General features: G+C 41.1%; 1 protein-coding gene across 21 annotated transcripts in view; it reads left to right on the forward strand.

The window, feature by feature from the left end:
- Window positions 1-25,880, forward strand: part of JAKMIP3 (Janus kinase and microtubule interacting protein 3) — a 98,373-nt gene that overhangs the window by 67,580 nt on the left and 4,913 nt on the right. For 9 of the 21 annotated variants that reach the window (XM_065407354.1, XM_065407357.1, XM_065407359.1 and 6 more), the window contains 7 exons: window positions 7,647-7,709; window positions 11,282-11,380; window positions 15,690-15,788; window positions 15,885-15,944; window positions 19,326-19,391; window positions 20,121-20,189; window positions 20,281-20,358. In XM_065407354.1, the coding sequence (XP_065263426.1) occupies window positions 7,647-7,709; window positions 11,282-11,380; window positions 15,690-15,788; window positions 15,885-15,944; window positions 19,326-19,391; window positions 20,121-20,189; window positions 20,281-20,358 (534 nt within the window). Of the gene's footprint in view, window positions 1-7,646; window positions 7,710-11,281; window positions 11,381-15,689; window positions 15,789-15,884; window positions 15,945-19,325; window positions 19,455-20,120; window positions 20,190-20,280; window positions 20,359-25,880 lie in introns of all 21 variants that reach the window. The other 12 variants (XM_065407358.1, XM_065407363.1, XM_065407362.1 and 9 more) reach the window with 4 other exon arrangements.

Here is a 25,880-nt window from a genome sequence, read left to right on the forward strand (position 1 = left end):
ATATATATATATATATATATATCTCAAATATTATCACTTTGATAATACTTCCTAAAATATTTGGCCCTTTATTAATTACAAAACACATCTATCAAGCAGCAGTTATGTGTCGTTATTGACACTCTTAAATCCATTTAACTGCCCTTGCATAATTATGGGATTCCCCTTCAAACTGTGTACCATTGGATTAGGAGAGATTAATATCACATTATTCAACAAATGAGTTGAATAATTCATTAGAACTGACCATTAAATCCATGCTATCTAGGGCTGAGTGAATACTGAAAGAAAAATGTGTGAATGTACATTCATTTGCATAAAGAGAACTTTAAATTTGCGAATGTGAAAATTATACACTAAAAACCTGAATCAAAGAGTTATGCTCATCCACGCATGGAATACACTATGTTACCTGGGGGCTAGACTCTCAGTTGGTGTAAATCTGCATATCTCTATTGAAGTCAATAAAACTACACAGATTTACTTACCTATATGAGTATCTGGTCCATAAGTGCCTAATCAAACTTACTGAGCTTGCATTTTGATATTGAATATTCACAATAAATGAGCAATCCTTAGATAGAACGAGAATAATTCACAAAGATATTTGGCAAAGAACTTTGAATAATTAATACATTTTGAGAAAATTGCCATGTATTACTGGACAGTTCATGAAGAGAAAAAGAAGCAAAGTTCATTGAAGAAATTATATTTTAAGGATTATTTGTCAAACCTCATTTTTATAACCACGAAGAACAACTTCTTTGCTCGGAATTTTAAAAATATTTTAGTCTCATACACAAGACAAACTCTACAACATTCAGATATACATCATTCAGAGATAAGAAGCAGAAAGATGGTCCAGTAGCTAGAACATTAGTCTAGAGACCCTGGGTCAGTTCCTACTTTGCCACAGACTTCCTATGTGACTTTGAGCAAGTTGGTTACGGCCAGGTATTTAAGTACCTAAAGATTCAGACAGGCATCTAGTGGCACCTACTTGCCTTTGAAAATCCTATTAGGTACCTATCTCTGTTTTTAGTTACCTAAGTATCTTTAAAAATCTGGCCCTTCGTTCTTCAGGTCCCCATCAGTAACATGGGGATAATAGCACTTCTCTACCTCACAGAGCTGTTGTGAGGCGCTCAGATACTACAGTAATGGGGGCTATATAAGTGCCTAAAATAGATAGGTAAAATTTCAGAAGAGATACATAGCATATATGGAATATTCTAGCATTTAACCATGGAGCTGCGTGGGCAGTAGAACTAGCATGTGCATTCAATGTCACTGGTGGTGCTTAAAAGCAAGGAAACTGTTGTGCACCTAACTGAGGGCTCCATTCTGAAGTCCTCAGGCAGCATAATCAGTCATATAATTATGGGTCCAAATTTATTTTTATAACTGTTTATTTTTATTTTAAAAGGTATTTATGGGAAAGTGCACAGGTAAACTTACAACTAAGCACACAGGGTAAAATTCACCCCTGAGCAGCAGACCAGCACAGGGGCTGAATACCACTTAAGTCCCACCAAGAACTATTAAATATGATTTATTTTAAAGCACTCTCTACTGCTTTTATCCTTTATCTCTCACACAGCAAACTACTGAGGGATAGATTTGGTTCTGATATCTATTTGAAAATGTGTTTGTTATATGTACTGAAAAAGTCCTGTAGCAAAGTCCAGATTATATCTTGGCAATAAGGAATACAGGAAAATAGTCCATGTTTTAAACTCATCATTTCAAAAAATAAGTATTTTAGAGATTTTACATCTCCCAGATTACCAGCATGCACAATGACTGTGAAAAGAAATTCAAAAGACATTTGAAAGAAAAATGTTCACTTCAATGCAAAGTAATGTTCTAACTTAACATGAGTAAAAATACGCTTTTGCCTCTAATGGTTTTCTCTGCAGAGATTGTTGTTTTGTTAAATGAAGGAGAAAAGTGGATATTACATTAGAAAAGCAGTTCCTAGGCTGTTTAACAGGAGCAGTGAGCACACATGTTGGTACAGACTACGTGCATTATCAAGCAAAGAGATGACCATTAGTGTGCAAAAGCTTTTCCTCTTTTTTTTTTTCAAAATCTTACATGAATTTGTTCATGCAATGGAGCTGATTTAGAATGCCTATTGTGCAACTATGTATAGTTAATTGCACAAAATGTCTGTGTTTTCAGTTCAAATAATCAGTTAAGTAGCTTTTACAAAAAGAGTAAATTAACATACAATTTTATTTTATATACACAAAGTTCCCTCTTGAAAATTTACCCCCAAATGATTTGCATATTCTTCTTCTAGGATTTCATCAAGTTCTCATTGAAATCAGTCTTAATATTGCCATTGACTTTAATGGGACTTTAATGTAGAGTCAAAACATGTTTTAAAATGTGTTATTTCTCTCTTTGATTTGCCAGTGGGTACACTTAAACAATTTTCACTTCTTGAATCGCTGCTGAATGTCTGGCATGATTGACTTATTTAAAGGGAGGTTCTGTACTTACTATCTTTAGTCTAGCCTGGTGATTTCATCCTGCCACACCCTCCATGATGCTTGGGCTTGGGTCTAATATTATTTCCATTGATTGTTGACATTCTAGTGCCTGGCCTATTCTGCATTATTAAATGAGCAGGTCCAGATAGAGTTTAAAAAGAGCTGGCTGAGTAGCTCCCTGGACTGTTAATGCTGATTTTCAATAAGTCTTGGTGCACTGTGGACATTCCGGAAAACTGGAAGACAGCTAAGGGGTAAGGGGTAAACAGGATGACTTGGGTAATTATAGGTCTGTCAGCCTGACTGATTCCTGGCAAGGTAAAGGAGCAGCTAATACGGGACTTGATTAAGAAAGAATTAAAGGAGGGTAAGGTAATTAACACAAATCAACTTGGGTTTATGGGCTAGATCCTGTCAAACTAACTTGATATCTTTTTTTGATGAGATTACAAGTTTGGTTGATACAGTGTTGACATAATATACTTAGACTTTACTAAGGCATTTGACCTGGTAATACATGACATTTTGTTTAAAAAATAAGAATGGTATAAAATTAACAGTACATACTGTTATGGGGTGATTTGTTTCGTCAGCAGGCCTATTGGTCTGGGCCTCTAACTCCAGTCCTTCTGTCAGTGTTTAGCGGGGACGTTTGGGTGGTCAGCAGGCCCCTCAATAGAAGCTTCCTCTTCTGTTACTGTAGAGTGGTGCTCCTCCAGGAAATGGCTTCTTTCTTCCCACCCTTCTCACCCCCCGCCTGGGGCTCCTGAAGCTCCTTTGTCCTGGTCTTCTCCCAGAAGCATGCTGGGCAGTGCCTGAGGGTGGGGACTACATGGCCCACTACTGCTCCAGCCCTTACCCTGTCTCTGCCTTAGTGTGGAGTTTGTAAACCCCATCATACACACGTTAAATGAGTTAAAAACTGGGTAAGTGATAGGTCTCAAAATGTAATTGTAAATGGGGAATTTTCATCGAGCAGGGGTTTCTCCAAGCAGTCCTGCAGGGATAGGTTCTTGGCCCTATGCTATTTAACATTTTTATCAATGACTCGGAAGAAAATATTAAATCATCACTGATCAAGTTTGCAGATGACACGAAAATAAAGGAAGTGGTAAATAATGAAGAGGACATGACAGGTCACTGATACAGAGTGCTTTTATTTTAATATGGCTAAATGTAAATGTATACATCTAGAAACAAAGCATGTAGGCCATACTTATAGAATGGGGGCTCTATCCTGGGAAACAGTGACTCTGAAAAAGATTTGGGGGTCATGGTGGATAATCAGCTGAACATGAGTTCCCAGTGTGACTCTGTGGCCAAAAGAGCTGATGCGATCCTGGGATGTATAACACAATCCAATGGCTGGAAGCTGAAGCTAGATAAATTCAGACTGGAAATAAAGCATACATTTTTAAGAGTAAGGGTAATTAATCATTGAAGCAATTTAGCCAGGGTCATGGTTAGGGCTCTGTGTTTGTCATGGAGGGTTGCGGAAGTCTCGGATTCCATGACTTTCCACGACCTCCATGACTTCTGCAGCGGCCAGTGTAGCTGACCCCAGGGCCGCCCAAGCAGCTGGCTCCAGGACCAGCTGCTCAGGTGGCTCTAGCGACAGCCACACCAGCTGCTGCTGGAGCAGCCCTGGGGCTAGCAGCGGCTGGCCCTGGGGACTGCCCGAGCAGCGGTCCTTGGGGCGGCTGGAGCAGTCGCTGTTGGCGGCCCCTGGCAGTGGTCCCTGGGCGGCCAGAGCCTCGACAGCTCCCAGCAGCTGTTGCCGCTAGCCCCGTTCCCCCCTCCCAGCAGCAGACCCCCGGGGACTCCTCCCCAGCAGCGGATCCTCCAGGTCCTCCTTAGCAGTGGCCCCCAGAGCACCCCCCAGCAGCGCCCCCCCCCCACGAGGTATTTATAATATAAATCATGGACAGGTCACAAGCCATGAATTTTTGGCCATTGCCCGTGACCTGTCCATGACTTTTACTAAAAATACCCGTGACTAAATCATAGCCTTAGTCATGGTGGATTCTCCATCACTGACCTATTTTTAAATCAACGTTGGATGTTTTTCTAAAATCTCTGCTCTAGGAATTATTGTGAGAAAGTTCTCTGGCCTGTGTTATACAGCAGGTCAGACTATATAATCATAATGGTCTCTTCTGGCCTTGGAATCTATTAATTATGTCCTTGCCTCTGCATGCCATTCTGATCCCTTCTGACAGCAGTGTTGATGTCTGAAGGCTTGGCATCTGTAAATGTTTACATAACTAATATTAGACAATAACCTCAAAGGTAACATCCCTAAAATAGAAATGGAACATGCTATCATGAGCTTTCTAATTCATTTCTTACAGAGTGTGAGTGGCTTTGTATTTTTGCAGCTAGCCTTGCTATCTGTTGGATACCAAGTTAAATTAATAGTTTATGACGACCCCAACCATGAACCAAAGAAGTCAATAGATATTTTAACAATGGATTCTATCTGAACATTATAACAATAAATTCCTTTTAAGGCTTTTACTGAACTAGCTTGAATTCCAAGGCTGGTACAGAATCTGCATGCTTAGTGTTGCCATTGCCTGTTGAGCTGTGAAAAAGAGAACCCAAAGGCAGCTAAAATTGGAGATGTGCTGGATTCAAAATACATTCCACTCACTTGTATCCATACGCAGTGAAAAATATTCCTGCATTTATAGAATACGAATATCTTCATATCTAGAATTCTTGCAGATAACAAACGCCCATACTTCCTTTGGATGGATTGCTAGATCCATTGAAAATATAAAAAATGCTGCCTTTATAGCACATTAGTTATTTACGTTTCCAATCCAGAAGATGATACACAAAATTATTTTTCACAACTTTCTTTTTAAAACCTCAAAAAGGGGAGAAAAATCTAGTGGACTGTTAATGGAAGTAGAAGCCAGGAGCATCTGAGTCAGAATATGGCAAATCATTTGATTTCAATGTGAGCTGAGGCTGTTCTACTTTTACTTGAAGCTGCCCAGCAATTTTTAGGCTCAAACCCATACCTGTTTACCCATTGGTAAAATGAGGCTGCTAATATTTACATAAATCACAGGCAGGCGCGGCTCTATGTATTTTGCCTCCCCAAGCCTGGCAGTCAGGCAGCCTTCAGCAGTATGCCTGCAGGAGGTCCACCGGTCCCGCGCCTTCGGCGTACCCGCCGCTGAATTGCCGTCAAAACCGCGGGACCGGCGGACCTCCCGCAGGCATGCCGCCGAAGGCAGCCTGACTGCCGCCCTCATGGCAACCGGCAGGCCGCCCCCCGGGGCTTGCCACCTCAGGCACGCGCTTGCTGCGCTGGTGCCTGGAGCCACCCCTGATCACAGGCATTGCAAGGGTTCATTAGAGAATGGGCTTGATTAATCTAGTGTTACAGTAGCATGGGGATAGGCTCCACAACCTCAATTCTACCAGGGTGCCCACAGGTCAGTGATGGCTGAAGAGGAGGATGGGTAAGGCAGATGGGTGATGTCTTCACTTAAATTTCCACTGGGGCCTTGACATGGTCATCTAGTTGTCTCTCCTGGTGGAAACCCTAAAGGCGTGTAGGTGGGGGTGTGCTGGCTGCCTTCCTCCCTGCACCAGCTGTGACCTGGTCCAATGTTTGTGTGGCACTTTGAAAATGAAAAGTGCAACATACTTTGAGCACTAAATATTATTATAATTCTGTGTAAAATTCTATTTTTGGTCCCAGTTGAAATAGGTGACATCTACAGAATGTGGGGGTAAATGTGACCCGAAAGGTGAAATACGTCTATTTGTTCTTATCTGAATTTTCTTTTATCAGCAAATGTCTAAATAAATGAGAGTCCTAAAAGTCACATTAAAAATCAATATAAAATTTTTTCAGAAGTTCTTTTATCAGCTCAGGTTTGGCTTTTACAGCCTTTATTCCCTTCTTACATCCCTGGAGCTTTCACAGGTTTTAAACCCCTCTCCATATGAAATAACCTGGAGAAACCTTCAATAAACTGGAAATTCCACCCCCTAAAGCTCCCTCATCAATATCCTGGCACACCTTTAGTGTGTGATTCTCCTCCATGTGGACTACCCAATGAGAATAGGTTCTCCATGTTCTGGCCCTTTAAAAGGTGCCTATGGAAAAAAGATAAATTACCCACTCCCCATTTTCTCCCCCTGCTGTTCAGCTTTTGGAATCCCATCTGCCTGCATTTCTCCCTGTAAATGTTTCTGCTGGATCTTCCAAAATTGGAGGACTCAGCAAACTACTGCCATGCCTTCCGACAGGGAAGGGAAAAGAGAACTGGCTACACCAGCCTAGGAGTAGAATTTCCATAGTAGCTCTCTATTCAATAGCCCCCACCCCTTCAGGTAGGGCCGGAGGAGGGTCCCCCTAAAGTGATGGAATATAGTGGGTCCTCCATCATTATCATTCAGTTACAAACTTCTTCAAAAGATGGAATGAATCATTACACAGAACTGAATTTTGTAGGAAAAAGAAATTTTGATTTCTATTTTCAGCAGAGTGAAAAATTGATTGTTCAAAACATGCTCTATATATGGTGTCTTCAGAGAATAATTGTGAAGATATTTATTATTAATCACTCACATAGCACTTTCCAAAGGGATTTACAAACTTTAACTATGTGATCACTTGCTTGCCAGCTCAGCCCAAAGCATCAGTGATCTCAGTGAGCAACTTATGTTCCAGTTGTTTTCCCCCCATTTCAATCTAATAAATCTTATTTTTTAGATGGATGAATTATTTTATCTTTGTTAATCTTGGGAAGCATGGAAATCAAAATACAATAATTGCTATTATCTGTTTATTAAATTGTTGTAATGGAGGTGCCTAACATCTCACTTTTATTGCAATCATCATTCATTTCATTGATTGACAGGATTTTTCATGTTTATTTTTGTTAAATTGGAGTATTTATATTCCAATTACATTTAAAAAAACAAAATACTATGTTAAAAGAACTTTAAGATGCAAAGTCAAGCACTCAAAAAAGTAAGGAAATGTCAGAATTAAGGTTGCCTGTTAAATTTTAATTCAGCCCACTTCTGTGTATGCATTATGATACAGTATTTAATTACATGATCATATACTATGGCAGCACTGTCAGTTTCTCCTATAATATTAATCATTTATATTTTAAGGACATGAAGTGGATTGAGGAGAAGCAAGCATTATATAGAAGAAATCAAGAACTTGTAGAAAAGGTATTTATTCTCAGCATTTCTATTCCTACATTTAATATATTTTTAGTTATATAAATAAAAAGAGATTAAGGAAGGGTGAGGTTGGGCTGCCATGTACTGTGGCTGGGAAGGAGATTAAAGATAATCTAGATGTGGTTCAAAAACTATAAATGAATGCTTTGCCTCGGTTTTCAGTAAAGATGCTAATATGGTACATGTGCATTAAGGCAGTACAGCTGATGGAAATGAGTGTCTAGAAATCAAAATGATCACATCTGAGATGGAAGAAAAGAGCATAATGTGCTCAGATCAAGGGGAACAGATCATTTCCATCCCAGAATGCTGAAAGAACTGACTCAAGAGATTGCTGGTCTGTAGCAACAATCTTTAATAAATCTGTCTGTCTCCCATATGATTGGAGAACAGCTAAATTAATGCCTATATTTAAGAAAGGGAAAAATGTGATCTGGGCAGTTACAGACCTGTTAGTCTGCGGTGTGCAAGCTTTTAGAACAAATTGTGAAGGAAAGAATAATTAAATCATAGAGGTAAGTGGTAAAAGGGATGCAATGCAACATGGGTTTGCCAAAGGTAGATAATGCCAGGCTAACCTGATTTCCTTCTTTGAGAAAACACTGATTTTTTTAGATAAGGAAATTGCAATAGATCAAATATACTTGAACTTCATTAAAGCATTTGACATGGTACCATGTGGGAAATTATTTGTTCAGTTAGGGAAAATGGGAATCAATACGTAATTGTAAGGTGGATAAGGAATTGGCTAAAGGAGAGAAGGCAATGGGTTGTGCTAAAAGGTGAATTATCAGACTGGAAAGAGGTTACTAGTGGAGTTCCTTGAAGATTGGTCTTGCGACCATCCTTAGTCAATATTTTTGCACAAAAGGTAGGATGAGCTAATGAAATTTGGTGTTGATACAAAGTTGGGAGGCATTGTCAATACAGAGGAGGATCGGAATATTGTACAGGAAGATCTGGATGATTAAATTAATTAGTACAAAGTGAAAGGTCATGCACTAAGGGCCTAATAATAAGAATTTCTGTTGCAAGCTGGGGGCTCATCAGTTGGAAGCGACAGAGGAGGAGAGAGACCTGGATGTGTGGGTCAGTCACAGGATGACTGAGCCACCATTTTAATGTTGTTATGAAAAAAGCAAATGCAATCCTAAAATGTACTAGGTGAGGCAATTCTAGTACAGATAGAGACGCATTAATGCCATTGTACAAGGCACTGATAAAACCGCATTTGGAATACTGGGTACAATTCTGGTCCCCCATGTTCAAGAAAGAGTAAATTAAATAGGAACAGGGGAATGGAGGACCTATCTTATGAGAGGATACTGGAAGAGCTTGGCTTGTTTAGCCTAGCAAAAAGAAAGCTTAGACGGGATATGACTGCTTTCTATAAATACATTAAGGGAGTAAATACCAAGAAGGCTAAGGAGTTATTTAAGCTAAAAGAAAATGTGGGCACAAGAACAAATGGATACAAACTGGCCACAAACAAATTCAGGCTGGAAATTAGGAAAAAGGTTTCTAACCAGCAGAAGGGTGAGGTGCTGGAACACCCTCCCAATAGGAGCTGGGTGCAGGAACGGGGGCAAACAACTAAATTAGTTTTAAGAGAGAGCTGGACAAATGTAGGAATGCAATTGTATGATGGGATTGTTTGTGATGGTAAAAGACAGGGCTCCAAAGCCCTGCACGCACTTCTGCTTTATGTCTTATGTTCCTAAAGCTCATGCTTCAGGGTTTCAGACAGCCACTGGTGGGGTCAGGAAGGGATCCCCCTAGTGTATTCTGGGAGGGTTTTTTTATCTCCTTCCTCTGAGCATCAGGGGTGGCCACAGCTGAAGATAAGACATTGGACAGGGTGGGCCAGGGCTCTGAAGTGACATCAGTCATTCTCTCTCTCAGGTGCTTGGCTGGCTGGTTCTTTCTCACATGTTCAGAATCTAATTGGAATTTTACCCTGGTCAGATTGGCAATGACCTTGGGGAGTTTTTGCCTTCCTCTGCAGCATGTGGGTGTGGGTTGTTGCCAGGATTATCTGTAAAAAGCAACAGAGGGTCCTGTGGCACCTTTAAGACTAACAGAAGTATTGGGAGCATAAGCTTTCGTGGGTAAGAACCTCACTTCTTCAGATGCAAGTAATGGAAATCTCCAGAGGCAGATATAAATCAGTATGGAGATAACGAGGTTAGTTCAATCAGGGAGGGTGAGGTGCTCTGCTAGCAGTTGAGGTGTGAACACCAAGGGAGGATAAACTGCTTCTGTAGTTGGATAGCCATTCACAGTCTTTGTTTAATCCTGATCTGATGGTGTCAAATTTGCAAATGAACTGGAGCTCAGCAGTTTCTCTTTGGAGTCTGGTCCTGAAGTTTTTTTTCTGTAAGATGGCTACCTTTACATCTGCTATTGTGTGGCCAGGGAGGTTGAAGGATTATCTGGATTATCTCTGTCTGTGACAAATAATAGTCTAGTTTCCTGTGGGTTGTAATACTTTGGCCTCATTTCAGTTGTTGGATTTAGTGTGTGGGTGTTGGTAGCCTGTGATATACAGGAGGTCAGACCAGATGATCTAGTGGTCCCTTCTGGCCTTAAACTCTATATTTGTAGAAGCTTAAGGAATGCATGTGGTTTGTTAGTATTATTTAAGTACCACTATAAAATGTTTAAAAAGTATTCCACACAGCTCTAATCAGAACAATTCTCATACAGTAATAATATCTTCATCATGCCACAATTCAGAAGGATGGATAAGGTCATTTTATGGAGCTCTTCACCCACCTTAGAACTCCTTGATAAGGGGAACTAAGGGGATGGTCACTCTGTGGCTTCTGAATTTCCCACACCCCTGGTCTATTTACTCAGCAATCCCTTCATTTCATTCAGTGTATCAGGCTGTGCAGAGAATATTCCTACTGTGGACTTGTAATACACATATAGGTCTTGAGTCTGCATCCGTACCCACTTTGGCCTGGTCTACACTGGGAGGGGGGGATCGATCTAAGATACGCAACTTCAGCTACAAGAATAGCATAGCTGAAGGCGACATATCTTAGATCGACTTAAAATCACTTACTTCGCGTCCTTGCGGCACGGGATCGACGGCCGCTGCTCCCCCGTCAACTCCGCTTCCGCCTCTCGCCGTGGTGGAGTTCCAGAGTCGACGGCAGAGCGATCGGGGATCGATTTATCACGTCTACACTAGACGCGATAAATCGATCCCCGATAGATCGATCACTATCCGATCCGGTGGGTAGTGTAGACGTAGCCTTTGAGTAGTCATCTAATTAAAAACAGTGTAAGGGTTGGCGAATTAAGCCCTTACTGATCAATCCTGTTCCACTGTGTCTAGGATCTAAGCAGAATGCTATCAGAGCTGTGAAATACAGAATCACACCTTGGGCCCAGAAGATTTGTAGAGTGACCTTGAAGTGTCACTGAATCCAGAATGTTTGCTTTTAAGCCATGAGCATTGCCCAGAGAAGTTGAATTCTTAACAGATTTGGGTTTTATACAAAAGTGAAATGAACCATCATTTTTTTTTAATATTTAATTTTATTTTTCAGATAAAACAAATGGAAACAGAAGAAGCTCGGTTAAAACATGATGTTCAGGATGCTAAAGATCAAAATGAACTCCTGGAGTTCAGAATATTAGAGCTTGAAGTAAGCAACAGTTATCTATACAACCGTTGTATACCAAATTGCATAACTAATGGGAGAAAGGATAGACAGCATACAGTAAGATGTTTATACACCAATGCAAGAAGCCTAGGTAACAAAATGGAGGAATTGGAGCTCCTGGTCCAAAAAATGAAACCTGATATCGTAGGAATAACCGAAACGTGGTGGAACGGTAGTCATGACTGGAGTACAGGTATGGAAGGGTATGTGCTGTTTAGGAATGACCGGAAAAAAGGTAAAGGTGGGGGAGTGGCATTGTATGTCAATAATGAGGTAAAATGTAAAGAAATAATAAGTGATGGAATGGATAAGACGGAGTCTGTCTGGGCAATAATTACACTGGGTAAAAGAACTACTAGAGCCTCCCCTGAGATAGTGCTTGGGGTGTGCTATAGACCACCAGGATCTAGCCTGGATGCGGACGGAGAACTATTTAATGTTTTTAGGGAAGTAAAAACTAATAAGAACTGTGTAATCATGGGGGACTTTAACTTCCCAGATATAGATTGGGGAACAAATGCTAGTAACAATAATAGGGCTCAGATGTTCCTAGACGTGCTAGCAGATGAATTCCTTCATCAAGTAGTAACTGAACCGACAAGGGGGGATGCAATTTTAGATTTGGTGCTGGTGAGTAGTGAGGACCTCGTTGAGGAAATGGTTGTAGGGGACAACCTTGGCTCGAGTGACCATGAGCTAATTCAGTTTAAACTAAATGGAAGGATTAACAGAAATAAAACTGTGACTAAGGTTTACGATTTCAAAAAGGCCAACTTTAATAAATTAAGGCAACTACTTAGGGAAGTGCATTGGGCTAACATACTTAGGGATCTAAAGGCAGATGACGCCTGGGATTATTTCAAGTTGAAGTTGCACGAGCTATCGGAGGCCTGTATCCCGAGAAAGGGAAAACGGTTAGTAGGCAGAAGATTTAGACCTAGCTGGATGAGCGGGCGTCTCAAAGGGGCGATTAAGAAAAAACAGAAAGCGTACAAAGAATGGAAGAGGGGAGGGATCAGCAAGGAAACCTACCTTATTGAGGTCAGAGCATGTAGGGATGCAGTGAGAAAGGCCAAAAGCCGCGTAGAGTTGAACCTTGCGAGGGGAATTAAATCCAATAGTAAGAGGTTTTATAGCCATATAAATAGGAAGAAAACAAAGAAAGAGGAAGTGGGACCGCTGAAGAATGTAGATGGAGTGGAGATTAAGGATAATCTAGGCATGGCACAATATCTAAATGAATATTTTGCATCGGTCTTTAATAAGGCTAATGAAGGGCTTAGAAATAGAGTGAGCAGGACAGAGGGGAATAAAGGAGGGGGGATTGACATTACAGCATCAGAGGTGGAAGCCAAACTTGACCAGCTAAACGGGACTAAATCGGGCGGACCAGATGATCTTCATCCTAGAATATTGAAGGAACTGGCACAAGAAATTGCAAGCCCCTTAATGATAATTTTTAATGAATCTGTAAACTCGGGGGTGGTACCGTTGGACTGGAAAATAGCTAATGTGGTTCCTATTTTCAAGAAGGGGAAAAAAAGTGACCCGGGTAACTACAGGCCTGTTAGTTTAACATCTGTAGTATGCAAGGTCTTGGAAAAAATTTTGAAGGAGAAAGTAGTTAAGGACCTTGAGGTGAATGGCAATTGGGACAAATTATAACATGGGTTTACGAAAGGCAGATCGTGCCAAACCAACCTGATCTCCTTCTTTGAGAAAGTAACAGACCTTCTAGATAAAGGAAATGCGGTGGATCTAATATACCTCGATTTTAGTAAAGCGTTTGATACTGTACCGCATGAGGAATTATTGGTTAAATTGGAAAAAATGGGGATCGATATGAAAATCCAGAGGTGGATAAAGAACTGGTTAAAGGGTAGACTGCAGTGGTTAGTACTGAAAGGTGAACTGTCAGGTTGGAGGGAGGTCACCAGTGGGGTTCCTCAAGGTTCGGTTTTGGGTCCGATTTTATTTAATCTATTTATTACTGACCTCGGAACCGAATGTAGGAGTGGGCTGATAAAGTTTGCGGATGACACAAAGTTGGGAGGTATTGCCAATTCGGAGAAGGATCGGGATATTCTGCAGGGAGACTTGGATGACCTTGTAAATTGGAGTAATAATAATAGGATGAGATTTAATAGTGAGAAGTGTAAGGTGATGCATTTAGGGATGACTAACAAGAATTTTAGTTATAAGCTGGGGACGCATAGGTTGGAAGTGACGGAGGAGGAGAAGGACCTCGGAGTCCTGGTTGATCGCAGGATGACTATGAGTCGGCAATGTGACGTGGCTGTGAAAAAAGCTAATGCGATCTTGGGATGCATTAGGCGAGGTATTTCTAGTAGGGACAAGGAGGTGCTGCTTCCGTTATACAAGGCGCTGGTGAGACCTCATTTGGAGTACTGTGTGCAGTTCTGGTCTCCTATGTTTAAAAAGGATGAACTCAAACTGGAACGGGTACAGAGAAGGGCCACTAGGATGATCCGAGGAATGGAAAACCTTTCCTATGAAAGGAGACTCGAGGAGCTCGGTTTGTTTAGCCTAACCAAAAGAAGGCTGAGGGGGGATATGATTGCTCTCTTTAAATATATCAGAGGGATAAATACCAGGGAGGGAGAGGAATTATTTCAGCTCAGTACTAATGTGGACACGAGAACAAATGGATATAAACTGGCCGTGGGGAAGTTTAGGCTTGAAATTAGACAAAGGTTTCTAACCGTCAGAGGGGTGAAATTTTGGAACAGCCTTCCGAGGGAAACGGTGGGGGCAAAAGACCTCCCTGGCTTCAAGATTAGGCTAGATAAGTTCATGGAGGGAATGGTTTGATGGGATAACGTGATTTTAGTCAATTAGGCAATAATGTGCCATCGCTGGTAAAATGAGGGTCCGGCTGGAGATTCTTGCCTGTATGCTCGGGGTTCTACTGATCGCCACATTTGGGGTCGGGAAGGAATTTTCCTCCAGGGTAGATTGGCAGAGGCCCTGGAGGTTTTTCGCCTTCCTCGGCAGCATAGGGCAGGGGTCGCAAGCTGGAGGATTCTCTGCGACTTGAAGTCTTTAAATCACGATCTGGAGACTTCAACAGCTGAGTTAAGGGAAAGTGGGTGGGCCAGCTTTTGTGGCCTGCATCATGCGGGAGGTCAGACTAGATGACCATAATGGTCCCTTCTGACCTTAAAGTCTATGAGTCTAGGAGTCTATGAGTTGTCACTCTTTCTGCATTTTGTTGTCTAAGGCTAGAAGGCAGCCAAACTCGAGGAACCCCTTTGCTTTTATATTGAAGATGAGCTCTTCATTAAAAGTGACATCAATGACTGGTACACAGTGATACTAAAAGAGGATTAAAAATACCCCAAAAGAACAGCATATCAAAATTGACTAATACTGATTTCTACCTGTCTTCCTACATAAGTTTTTTTAAGATCTTAACCTTTAATCTCTAGTTAGAGCCCAATTTATGTCACAGATGACTTTTTACTCTGCTATTCTTCCACTATACCTGTTTTAAAATTTAACCAGTGAAGTAAAATCAAAAATTAACACACAGAACAATAATTATTAAGGAGTTTTTAGTTGTGATTGCTAAAAACCATTCAGCAATATACTGTTATTGTTCAACATGCAGATCAAGGACAACCCTTCACATTGTACTCATTCCGGTGAGCTTTTTTTTTTGGTCACACAGACTTTTTGCAGAATTTATGGAGAGCATGGACCTTCAACGCTTGAACAACACTGCTGGTTTGCAGCATTTGTCAGACAGCACAGACAGTAATATCCCAAACAGATGTCATTTATATTCCTTTTGATTTAAACACATCCAGGCTACCCAAATGTAGCCCACTTACATAGCCAAAATAATGACTAGACAATCGTGATTGGTGAAAATTGATGAAGCAGTGTGAAGAAAGCTTGTATTATTACTGTGTAAGCTTGATTTATTCTCTCTGTGGATAAATAGAGATCTTCACTGCCTGTCAGTCTAGTGAAATCTTCCACAAGCATTACAACTTCTCAGATAAAGAGCACTTTTCCCTCTGCATCTTAGAGTAAATAGCCATAAAAGGCAGAATGAAAGATTTCCCACCTTTTTGTACAGTAAATAAAGATTCTTATAGATAGTGCTACTCTGTAATTTACATATTTATGATGTATTACTTTTTCAGAGTACGATTTATGGAATGCCCATATTTATAACATATTCTTAATGAAGCTGAAACTTACAGTACAATATGATGGTTAATTTAAAATTAAATCTCCTTAAATATAATTATTTTTATTTTAGGAGAGAGAAAGAAGATCACCTGCTATCAACTTTCATCACATTCCTTTTACTGAGGGGAAAAGTCCTCTCCAAGTTTACTGTGAGGCAGAAGGTGTAACGGTAAGTAATCCCCTTTCTTAGGATTGCTTCCTCTACATATCAGGTTATGCTATATTCTGACTCCTTCTTTTCTGTACGCTTTTCTCTTGTTGTTAGGATATACTAGTAGCGGAGCTAATGAAAAAGTTGGACATTTTAGGGGATAACGCCGTAAGTGTATGTTCCTTTAATAAATTGTGCATGTTTCTGTTAATTATTTGTGCTTTTATTAATGTAGCATTAAGACAATCTAGAGCATGGGCTTTTTTTTGGTTTGTTATTGAGGCACTGGGTTACAGGCAGAATGCTCGCTGCAACTTAACATAATGTGTTAATGGGCCTTTCAGATGTGGCACAAAGCATCTTAATGTTATAACATGGCTCTTTGATTTTCAATTTCAAAGGTTGGTAAAATTCTTTTTAAAAAACATGTTTTTTCATGGAAGATACTATATCTTTCCATTGTTCATGTGTTCTTTGCTTATTTGCTTACTTGTATTTGTTTGGTTTTGCATTTTAATAACTGCATTTTAACTTTGTAAGGCACCTCAAGCCTTAGATATAGGCACTTCTAAACTGAAATAAATACATACATACATTAAATAGAAATAGTTTAAATAGCAGAAAGAAGAGAGGAGGTGGTACTTAATAGTTGGGGGGGAAAGCCTTTGCCCACCACTTTAAAATCCTTTTAATTTATTTTTTTAAATATTGTTGTCAAACTCCTTTTTTGATATGTTTTTGGATTTTTACATAAAGCCTGAGGTACAGCCTTTATATGGGTTCAGAGTAAGGAGAATGGGAAGGTGAAATTCACCCCCTTAACCCAAGGGCCAAGCTACAGGGCAGTTGCACAGTCCCCCTGCCCATTTCTCCACCTGTTATTCCAATTGGGCTGAAGTAGCAGCCACACCCTCTCTGTTTGGTTGTGCTGGAAACTGGAGTCACTGGATCTGCATAAACATGGATGCATGGTTTCTCACCTGGCTAGTCCCCAGTTCTCTCCTCTACTAACATTCTACACCAGCCCTGCAGAGACAAGGTCCGTGGTGCAAAGAGAGGGGTTTTCAACTGATCAACATTTAGTACAGCCTCTATGTGATGTTTAAATGATGTGTTTAAAGCTAACACATGTATGCCTGCCTATATTACAATCACACCTTCATTTGCAGTGTAGCCATATCTTTAGTGCTTGTAGCCAGCAGGACTGCAGTCCTTTCTTTTGCTGAAGCTGAGATAGGTTTGTTAAAGAAACCTCTATTTAGCTTTTGCAGTAGAAAGTGAGAGTTGAATAGGAGTACTTGTGGCACCTTAGAGACTAACAAATTTATTAGAGCATAAGCTTTCGTGGGCTACAGCCCACTTCTTCGGATGCATATAGAGTGGAACATATATTGAGGAGATATATATACACACATACAGAGAGCATGAACAGGTGGAAGTTGTCTTACCAACTCTGAGAGGCCAATTAAGTAAGAGAAAAAAACTTTTGAAGTGATAATCAAGATAGCTCAGTACAGACAGTTTGATAAGAAGTGTGAGAATACTTACAAGGGGAGATAGATTCAATGTTTGTAATGGCTCAGCCATTCCCAGAGTTGAATGTTGCCAGCCAGCCACAAAGCTCCAGCCAGGCATATGTGGAGGCACTTTAAAATAGCCTCTCTTTTCCTGTGAGTCTCTAATTAGGCCATGTGGGTCATAATTTCTCCATGCGCTGTTTGATCATTCTCAGGCTACATATACATCGTGAGCTACGGACGTGATTCCCAGTTCACATACTCTCACTTTAAAGACTAACAGATTTATTTGGGCATAAGCTTTCGTGGGTAAAAATCCCACTTCTTCAGATGCATGGATCACGAAAGCTTATGGTCAAATAAATCTGTTAGTCTTTAAAGTGCCACCAGACTCCTCGTTGTTTTTGTGGATACAGACTAACATGGCTACCCCTCTGATACTTGATACTTGCACTAGCCCTTATCTGAGCTAGCATGCTAAAAATAGTAGGGTAGCCACAGTAGCACGGGCAGCAGTGGCATGGGATAACTGCCCCAAGTACATATTCACTAGGTTCAGGCTGGTTTGTGCTGCCTAGATCCAGGATCACAGAACCAAACAGACAGCTGAGACGAGTCAGAAGAGGAATAAGAATGAGCATTATTAATAATAGAGTATCCAAGAGTATATAAACAACTTTACAGACATACAAAAGTTTGAGTTAACTATGTAAGTGCTGATCCTACAACCATGCATGTGAGTAATACTTCCATTGTCTTCAGTTGAACTACTCACATAAAGTTACTCACATACATAAATGTTTCCAAGGTAGGACCCTAGGTAGACATACACAGACAAGGGAGGAGACAGAAGGGAAAATACAAGCGAGATTTTTTTACCATTTTTTATTCTTACACTTTCCTATTTTTCTTTATTTATTGTTAAACCCTGACTTATTTGCTCACCTTTATTATTGTTTTTTAAGAATACCTACTGATTCCTAGGCTGTTTTTATTTTGTTTCTATTTCTTGTTGATGTTTTTTTTAATTGGTTTTACTGTTACTGGTTTTCTTTTAATGCATAGAAGGGACTGCCAGATGTGAGCAGTCCCATTTAACTCAGTGAACTGCTTATGGGCATTGGAGTTTGCAGGACTGGAGCCTTTCCTGTTTTTTGTTCTTTCCTCCAGACATTTCACTTATATTATGAACATGTTGATATTCAGTGTGCAAATGAGTCCAGGCCCAAGATTAGATTGGTGACATCATTCTTGTGCAATGCATGGCCTAATACATCAATGTGACATCACCAGAATGCTTAGCAAAGAACTGAGATGCTGCTTTCAGCACTGGGTGCCCTGTAGCCTTTCTATAATGCTAATGCCATAATGCTGCCCAGCTAACACTGACAAAGAATGTGGTCTGTTAAGGCTTGTGCAACAGAGGCAAAAGCATAAAAATAACATGCCAGCTGGATAATATGCAAAATTCTAACCATTTCAAATCTATGAATATTTTAGTTTTCATTTGCAGTTCATAAGTGTAGTTTTAATAATTTAAAGATTGCCAGCAATAAACACACACATGCATATTGACGGTGTGTTCACTTTTAATCAAAATCTGAAGTAAAAAGAAGGTTTTAATTAGACATTTTCAACAACCAACACTTTTGGGACTTTCACATTTGCTTCTTTTCTTTTCTTTACTATGTGTTGTCTTGTGTAATTGTGCGGTTATCCCCAGTTGGGAAAAGAAAGGAAACAGTGCCACTTAATAAAAATCAGCTGGTTTTTGATGTGCCAACAGTTTGTTGGTAAGTGTGAAGCTTTTAAAGAGAATTAGGTGTACTTACATTATTGTGTATGAGAACTTCTAGGAAATACAGTTTTTTACTGTAACAACTCAGCATTAACTTTAAAAATTACAACCATATTCTATATTAAAATATGAATTTTTATTTCATATTATTTAAGTTTGGATATATTTAATGCAAGCGCTGCCCAAAACCAATACCAAGGCATTGAGGTTTATTGTAATTATATTCTCCTTTTGGTGCAGAATCTGACCAACGAGGAGCAAGTAGTTGTCATACAAGCAAGGACAGTTCTGACACTGGCTGAAAAGGTAAACACATATACATATACATATACATATACATCCCTAGTAAGTGAAATCATGTTATACAAAGTTTTGCCCATCTCCGAATGGGTTGACTTGAGCACATTGGTAATGTAAATAATTGTTTCTTCACAAAATGATAGAATTTTTTAAGCACAATTATCCTTTTGTAAAACTTAGTAATTTATGAGGAAAAAATATATAAAGATAATGTTCAGACAGTACCATAATTTATATTAATGCCATTTGAGTTATAAAAGATATATTGCAAGGCTTTGGAAAAGTGTCCATCCCCCAGTCATCAATGTATATAATAATTATCTAATGTGCTTGATACCTGCCCCCCTTAGTGGCTTTAAATTAAATGTATCTCATATGGTATGCTAGAGTTGTAATAAAAGTTTAGTAGAAGAACATGCTCTTTGGCAAAAACAACAAGGAGTCTGGTGGCACCTTAAAGACTAACAGATTTATTTGGGCATAAGCTTTCGTGGGTAAAAACCTCACTTCTTCTCTATGCATCTGAAGAAGTGAGGTTTTTACCCACGAAAGCTTATGCCCAAATAAATCTGTTAGTCTTTAAGGTGCCACCAGACTCCTTGTTGTTTTTGTAGATACAGACTAACACGGCTACCCCCTGATGCTCTTTGGCAGAAGTTGTGTGCTGTCATTTTGACTCTGGAAACTGATCTATTAAGATTTAGGACTTAATCTCTTGTTATCTTTTATATACAGTGGCTACAGCAGATCGAAGTGACAGAATCTGCACTACAGCAAAAGATGCTAGATCTTGAGAATGAAAAGGTACTATAGGGGGTGTTTTGACAATAAAAGAACAGTCATTCAAGTTGTTGCTAAAGTAATTGAGATAACCTAGTCTTCTTTACACCCTTAGGAGCTATTTAGTAAACAAAAGGGCTACTTGGATGATGAACTTGACTACAGGAAACAGTCTTTGGATCAAGCACACAAGGTAAGAAAAGTCAGTCTTGGTAGACCTATGCTACCTTTAATAAATTATCTTATATAATCCTACTGTCCTTCTGCATACAGAACTCCCATTGAGTTCCAGTGGCTGGAAGAGTAGGTAAATTGAATTGTAAGCAAATTATTTAGACCTTGATCCAGCAATGAGCTACATATGGGCAAACCTCATGCTTGCATGGTGCTCTTTGCAAAATCAGGGCCTTAGATATTCATGTGTTGTTATTATTTATTAATTTGTATTGTACAAACAGTTTAACATAGCTGAGATTGTAGATTGCAACTGATGGAACAATATTTTGTGAGTATTCTCTTTTCCCTCCAAAAATAAATCTTCTATCTCAGGATTTGTCCCAGGAACCTAGGCTACAAATCACCTAGCTAAAATAGGTGTACCCTGCATCTACATTAGGACAAATGTTGAGTTTACGTCAGGTTTACCTAGCATAGATTAGCTAACCCTGACCCCTAAATTTGACCACTTTACTTACTCAGTGAACAGTTTCCTACAATTGTGGTCATATTTAGAGCTGTACCTATAGATTCGCACCACCAGAAAAACTAGCTAAACATACTTATGACTTATTTATACCAATATTTTGCACGGTTATAGCTTTTTCCTGTGCTTTGGGAATTATTTGTATCTTGGACACGGTCATGTCTTCTAAGGGCTGAGAAGAATACTTCAGTCCTCCTTTTGAATGTCTAATACATGCTATGGTTTGAGAACATTTGGGGGAGCTTTTATTCAATACCCTTTTTAGTCCTCTGGGTTTTTTTAAGAGCTTGATCTTGCCAAGTACTCAGCTTTTCCTGGGACTAACTTCCATGCACAGCATCCCTGGTCAAGAACTGCATATAATAAGCAGTTATAAAACAGCTCCCTATTTCTGAAGTACTCTGAGAGTGGGCATAGCAGTAAAGGGGAAGATTGATTGGCATTGTCATAACTCCTTTCCCTTCACATATTCCTCAAACTTCCCACAGCATAAAACGAACTAAAGAAAGACTGTTGTTATGTTATCACAATGACACCACCCACATCAGCTGCAATAGGAAGAAAGCTAGTGTGTTGGTGCTATTTCTGAGCACAGTTGAGCATATTGTGAGTCAGCTGTTGCATTCTCCCAATGCAATCTGTCATAATATTAGGGAAGGAATATCTCAGTGATGGAAGGTCTACAGAGGTCATGGAAGGCACCAGAGGCGGCTCTAGGCACCAACAAAGCAAGCACGTGCTTGGGGCAGCCCATTTTCAGGGGCGGCAGCCGGCAGGGATCCAGCCTGGGAGCTGAGAACCAACAGGGGGCCCTGGGAGCTGTAGTTCCTTGGTTAGCTCCCTGCCTATAGAGCCAGCCCTGGAGCAGGGAAAGAACTACATTTCCCAGCATTCCCTTGGCCACTACCAACAGGAAAGAGGGGGAGGGAGTGAGGAAGCTGAGACCTCATGCTGCAGCCTGCTATGAATGGAGAGCTGCACTGCGAGTAGGGATACCATATTTTAACATTCAAAAAATAGGACACTCCACAGGGAGGGAGGGTAGCCCCACCCTGCCACCATCCACTCCCTCCGACTGCCCCCCACAGAAACCCCAACCCATCCAACACCCCTGCTTCCTGTCCCCTGATCACTCCCTCCTGGGACCCCTGCCCCAACTGCCCCCTAGGATCCCACCCCTATCTAAGCCCCACTGGTCCTTGTCCCCTGATTGTCCCCTCCTGGGACCCCACCCCCTATCTAAGCCTCCCTTCTCCTTGTCCCCAACTGCCCCTTCCTGAGACCCCCCCAACTTCCCCCCTAGGACCCCACCCCCTACCTGTCCCCTGACAAACCCCTGGGACTCCCATGCCTATCCAACTGCTGCCTGTCCCCTGACTGCCCCCCTGAACCCCTGACCCATCTAACCCCTCCTTCTCCCTGCCCCTGACTGCCCCCCCGAACCTCCGCCCCATCCAAACCCCCCGCTCCCTGTCTCTTGACTGCCCCCCCGGAACCCCCTACCCCTTCTCCAACCCCCCAGTCCCCTTACCGTGCCACTCAGACCAGCGTGTCTGGCTTCGCGCAGCACCAGACACGCTGCTGCATACATGCTGCGTGCTCCCCTGCGGAGCCCTGCCTTCCAGATTTGAACACCTCAAAATTCAGGAGTGCTCAAGCTCAGTTTGGGCAGCTGTTACTCATTTCTCCCAAATCAAATATACTGATCCACTGTAACTTGCTGTAGAAAAAGTAGGATAAAATTGAGCAAGAAATGCTTCCCAGTGGTTATTAGGACTGGAATTGCTATTTTCAACAGCCATTGCCTTTTTGTTTGTTTATTTGTTTAAAAGGAAGACAGTGATATTGCATTGGCAAATTCCCCATAGAAAGAAAGAGTGGAACAAAAGAATAATAAAGGCACCTCAACTTTTCCTCATTTATGTAGGACAGTCTTATAATATGCATCCAGATATCCTCCAATCACACAAGCTGAAAACTGTTCCACTTTACTGCAGTTCTGTAACCATATGGGAACCAATCCTGTCTGTGTTCTGTGTACATCTAAAATTCCTGCTGAATGACCGGCCCTGGGAGTGAGTTACCAGTGACCCAGGGCTGCGGCGGAAGGAGGATGCAGGTGGGGGGGGGGAGAGAGCCCAGGGCTGGGGCGGCAGGAGGTGTGTGTGTGGAGCAATGGTGGGGGGGATAGGGGGGAGCCCAGAGCTGGGGCGGTGGGGGTGGGGTGTGGGGGTGGGGGGGAGAGCCCAGGGCTGGATCGGCAGGGTGTGGGGGGGGAGAGCCCAGGGCTGGGGCGGCAGGGGTGTGGGTCAGGGGGGGAGAACCCAGGGCTGGGGCAGCAGGGGGGTGCGGCAAGGAGCCCAGGGGTGGGACGGGGGGCAGCCAAAATTTTTTTGCTTGGGGCGGCAAAAAACCTAGAGCCAGCCCTGGAAGGCACTATAATATTGCAAGCCTGAGAAGTCTCTGTAGTCATCTCTGGAGAAAATACATGTAGTTCAGCAACTAATTTATCTGGTGTCCACTATCCAGCTGGTCAGAGCTCATCTTTGCTCACTCTTGTGCCATATGCAGAACGCTATGTATCTGGGATTATATAAATGATGCATGAAATGAAAAATCCCTGCAGACTGAACCTAATGTACACAGAATGCAGTGCAGAATGTTCATAGACAAAACAATGTTGCTTCACCTGTTTTATCTTCAGAGACTGATTTAAATATGGAAATCTTCCCAGATCAAGCATTTACCCATTTAACTTAGAGAATGAAGCTTTACCAGGGAGTCATAGAATACTTTTATTCCTGGTGAGTGCACCATTCCCTCTCCATTATCTGTGTATAATCCCACCAAAAAGTCTAGCAGTTGGTAGGCTGGCTACAGCAAAGTATTGTGTAGCTATTCAGTACTTCCAGCTTCCTAATACTGTGTGTTCAGCAGTTTACGTCCCATTGTTATTCATAAAAATATTGACAAATTAGTGGAAATTTAGGGAAGAGAAATAATAATAATTGGTGGGCTGGAGAGATTGATTTATACTGAAAGCTTGCATGTTTATAGATAGATATATATCTATTAATCTATCTATCTATTTATCTATTAATCTATCTATTGATTAAATCTAATCTATTAATGTATCTATCCTACGATATAACTGAGGGAGGACATAGATCTACAGGAATTTGGAGAGTATATATACTAAGGAGAGAGAGGCATTATTTATAATAGTAAAATGGAGCATAATATATAGCAATGGGATGAATCTGAGAAAAGGAAAAAGAAAAAATTTCCTGACAGTGAGCTCTATTGGATTATATGATATTCTCCCAAACAAAGTGATGGAACACCGTCCCCACACCTGCATATGGGAGATTTAAAAGTAGGTGGGACAAAGCACTAGTAAATGTACAATAGGGAATAATTTTGCTTTGTCAGAGAGATGGACTAGATACCCTAATAGATCTTTCCCATAGCCAGGGGTGCTGGAACAATTTGTATAGCGGGGGTGCTGAGAGCCATTGAACCAAACTGTAAACCCTGGATATGATGGAATCCACTCTGAGGCAGCACCCCTAGTTCTAGCACTTATGCTCATAGCTAGATTCTCCAAACCTAGCTACACAATATATCCCATGCCAGCTACTTGGGGAAAGGATGAGCTGAGAAGATGAATAATTAGGGAGAAAAGGTTTATAATACAATTCAGAAATGAGACACTTTTCTCCTCATGTTTCTGGTCGCTTCCCGGTTCTTTTCTGTGGCAGTAGTGTTATGGGGAGAGTTTCAAAGGCACAAATTGGAGTGTAATGGCCAACTCCCAAAGAAAGTCAACAGGATTCAAGCATCTAACTCTCTTTTTCTCTTTACAAATCCCCTACTGAAATACTAATGAGGCTACATTTGGACTAACCTCTCACAAATTCTTGGTTTTTGGATATATCTTTTAGTTTGGAACGAGGCTCCTGAACGGCGGTTGTGGAGGTCAAGAGGGGTCAATTCAGCTTTCTGCCTCGGCGGGATAGCCATTGTGGGCTCCCCACCCTTAGTCTATTGCGGGATCTGTAGTGATGTTGGGGTCAAGGGTGATTGCCAGTTTTGGTGTCTGGAAGAGATGTTTCCCATATGGCATGATTGGCAAACTACTGTGTGGGTTTTTTCACCTTTCACCCAACATCCAGCAGGTCTGGTTTGGGGATTTAAGTTACAGTTGTCTCAAATTTGTCAGTTGATAGGCCAGAAAGGGTCCGATGTCAGGTCCCATAACCCAGTGAGCTGCCTGGGCCTTGAATCTGCACATAGCATTGCATGGTGACAGGATAAACCGCTATATCTTGTGCAACCCCTCATCTTAATTCTCCTGCCTCCAGTGATGAGGAGGGGAGCAGGTCAGGACGCTGGTTTCCAGGAAGGGTCCAATGGCAGGCCTGAGGGCATAAAGGGGCATGACCTTCACACTTACCCAGAGATTTATAGTCCACCGGGGCAGCTGGTGCCAGTTGAGAACTGACTGGAACAACCCTGCTGGGTAGTTCCGGGTGCTTACCCTGGTTAGGTAATCATTTTTAAATAAAGTTGTACCCTCTGAAATTCATCATATTATGGTGTCTATGTCTCATTGTTTCTGTGTCCACACCAAATGTCTATGAACATGTTTTTCTGCTGGGATTTAAATAACTCCCTGCAACCAAAACATGGTGCAGTTGTACTAGTGCAGCCATGAGAAAGTGAAAGTGACAAGAAATAGAGGAGAGAAAAAAATAAAACTGACCAGTCTATTTTCAGTCTTCAAGCTGAATGAAATATAAAATGAAAGCAAACAGTGGGTGAAAAGTGAATACGCCATCTCACGTGTTTATTAATTACACAAGTCAGGCCACTTGTTCTTTTTATATATTGCTCCTTTAAGAGAAACATTTCCTGCTAGAATCAGTAAAGGAAATATTTTCTTCACAATGTTGATAACCAAATCTGTATATGAACAACAAAAATTACATTTTAAAAATACATCGTCAAGG

This window comes from Emys orbicularis, chromosome 7 (assembly GCF_028017835.1).
Source record: "Emys orbicularis isolate rEmyOrb1 chromosome 7, rEmyOrb1.hap1, whole genome shotgun sequence".
Classification (NCBI taxonomy): Eukaryota; Metazoa; Chordata; order Testudines; family Emydidae; genus Emys; species Emys orbicularis.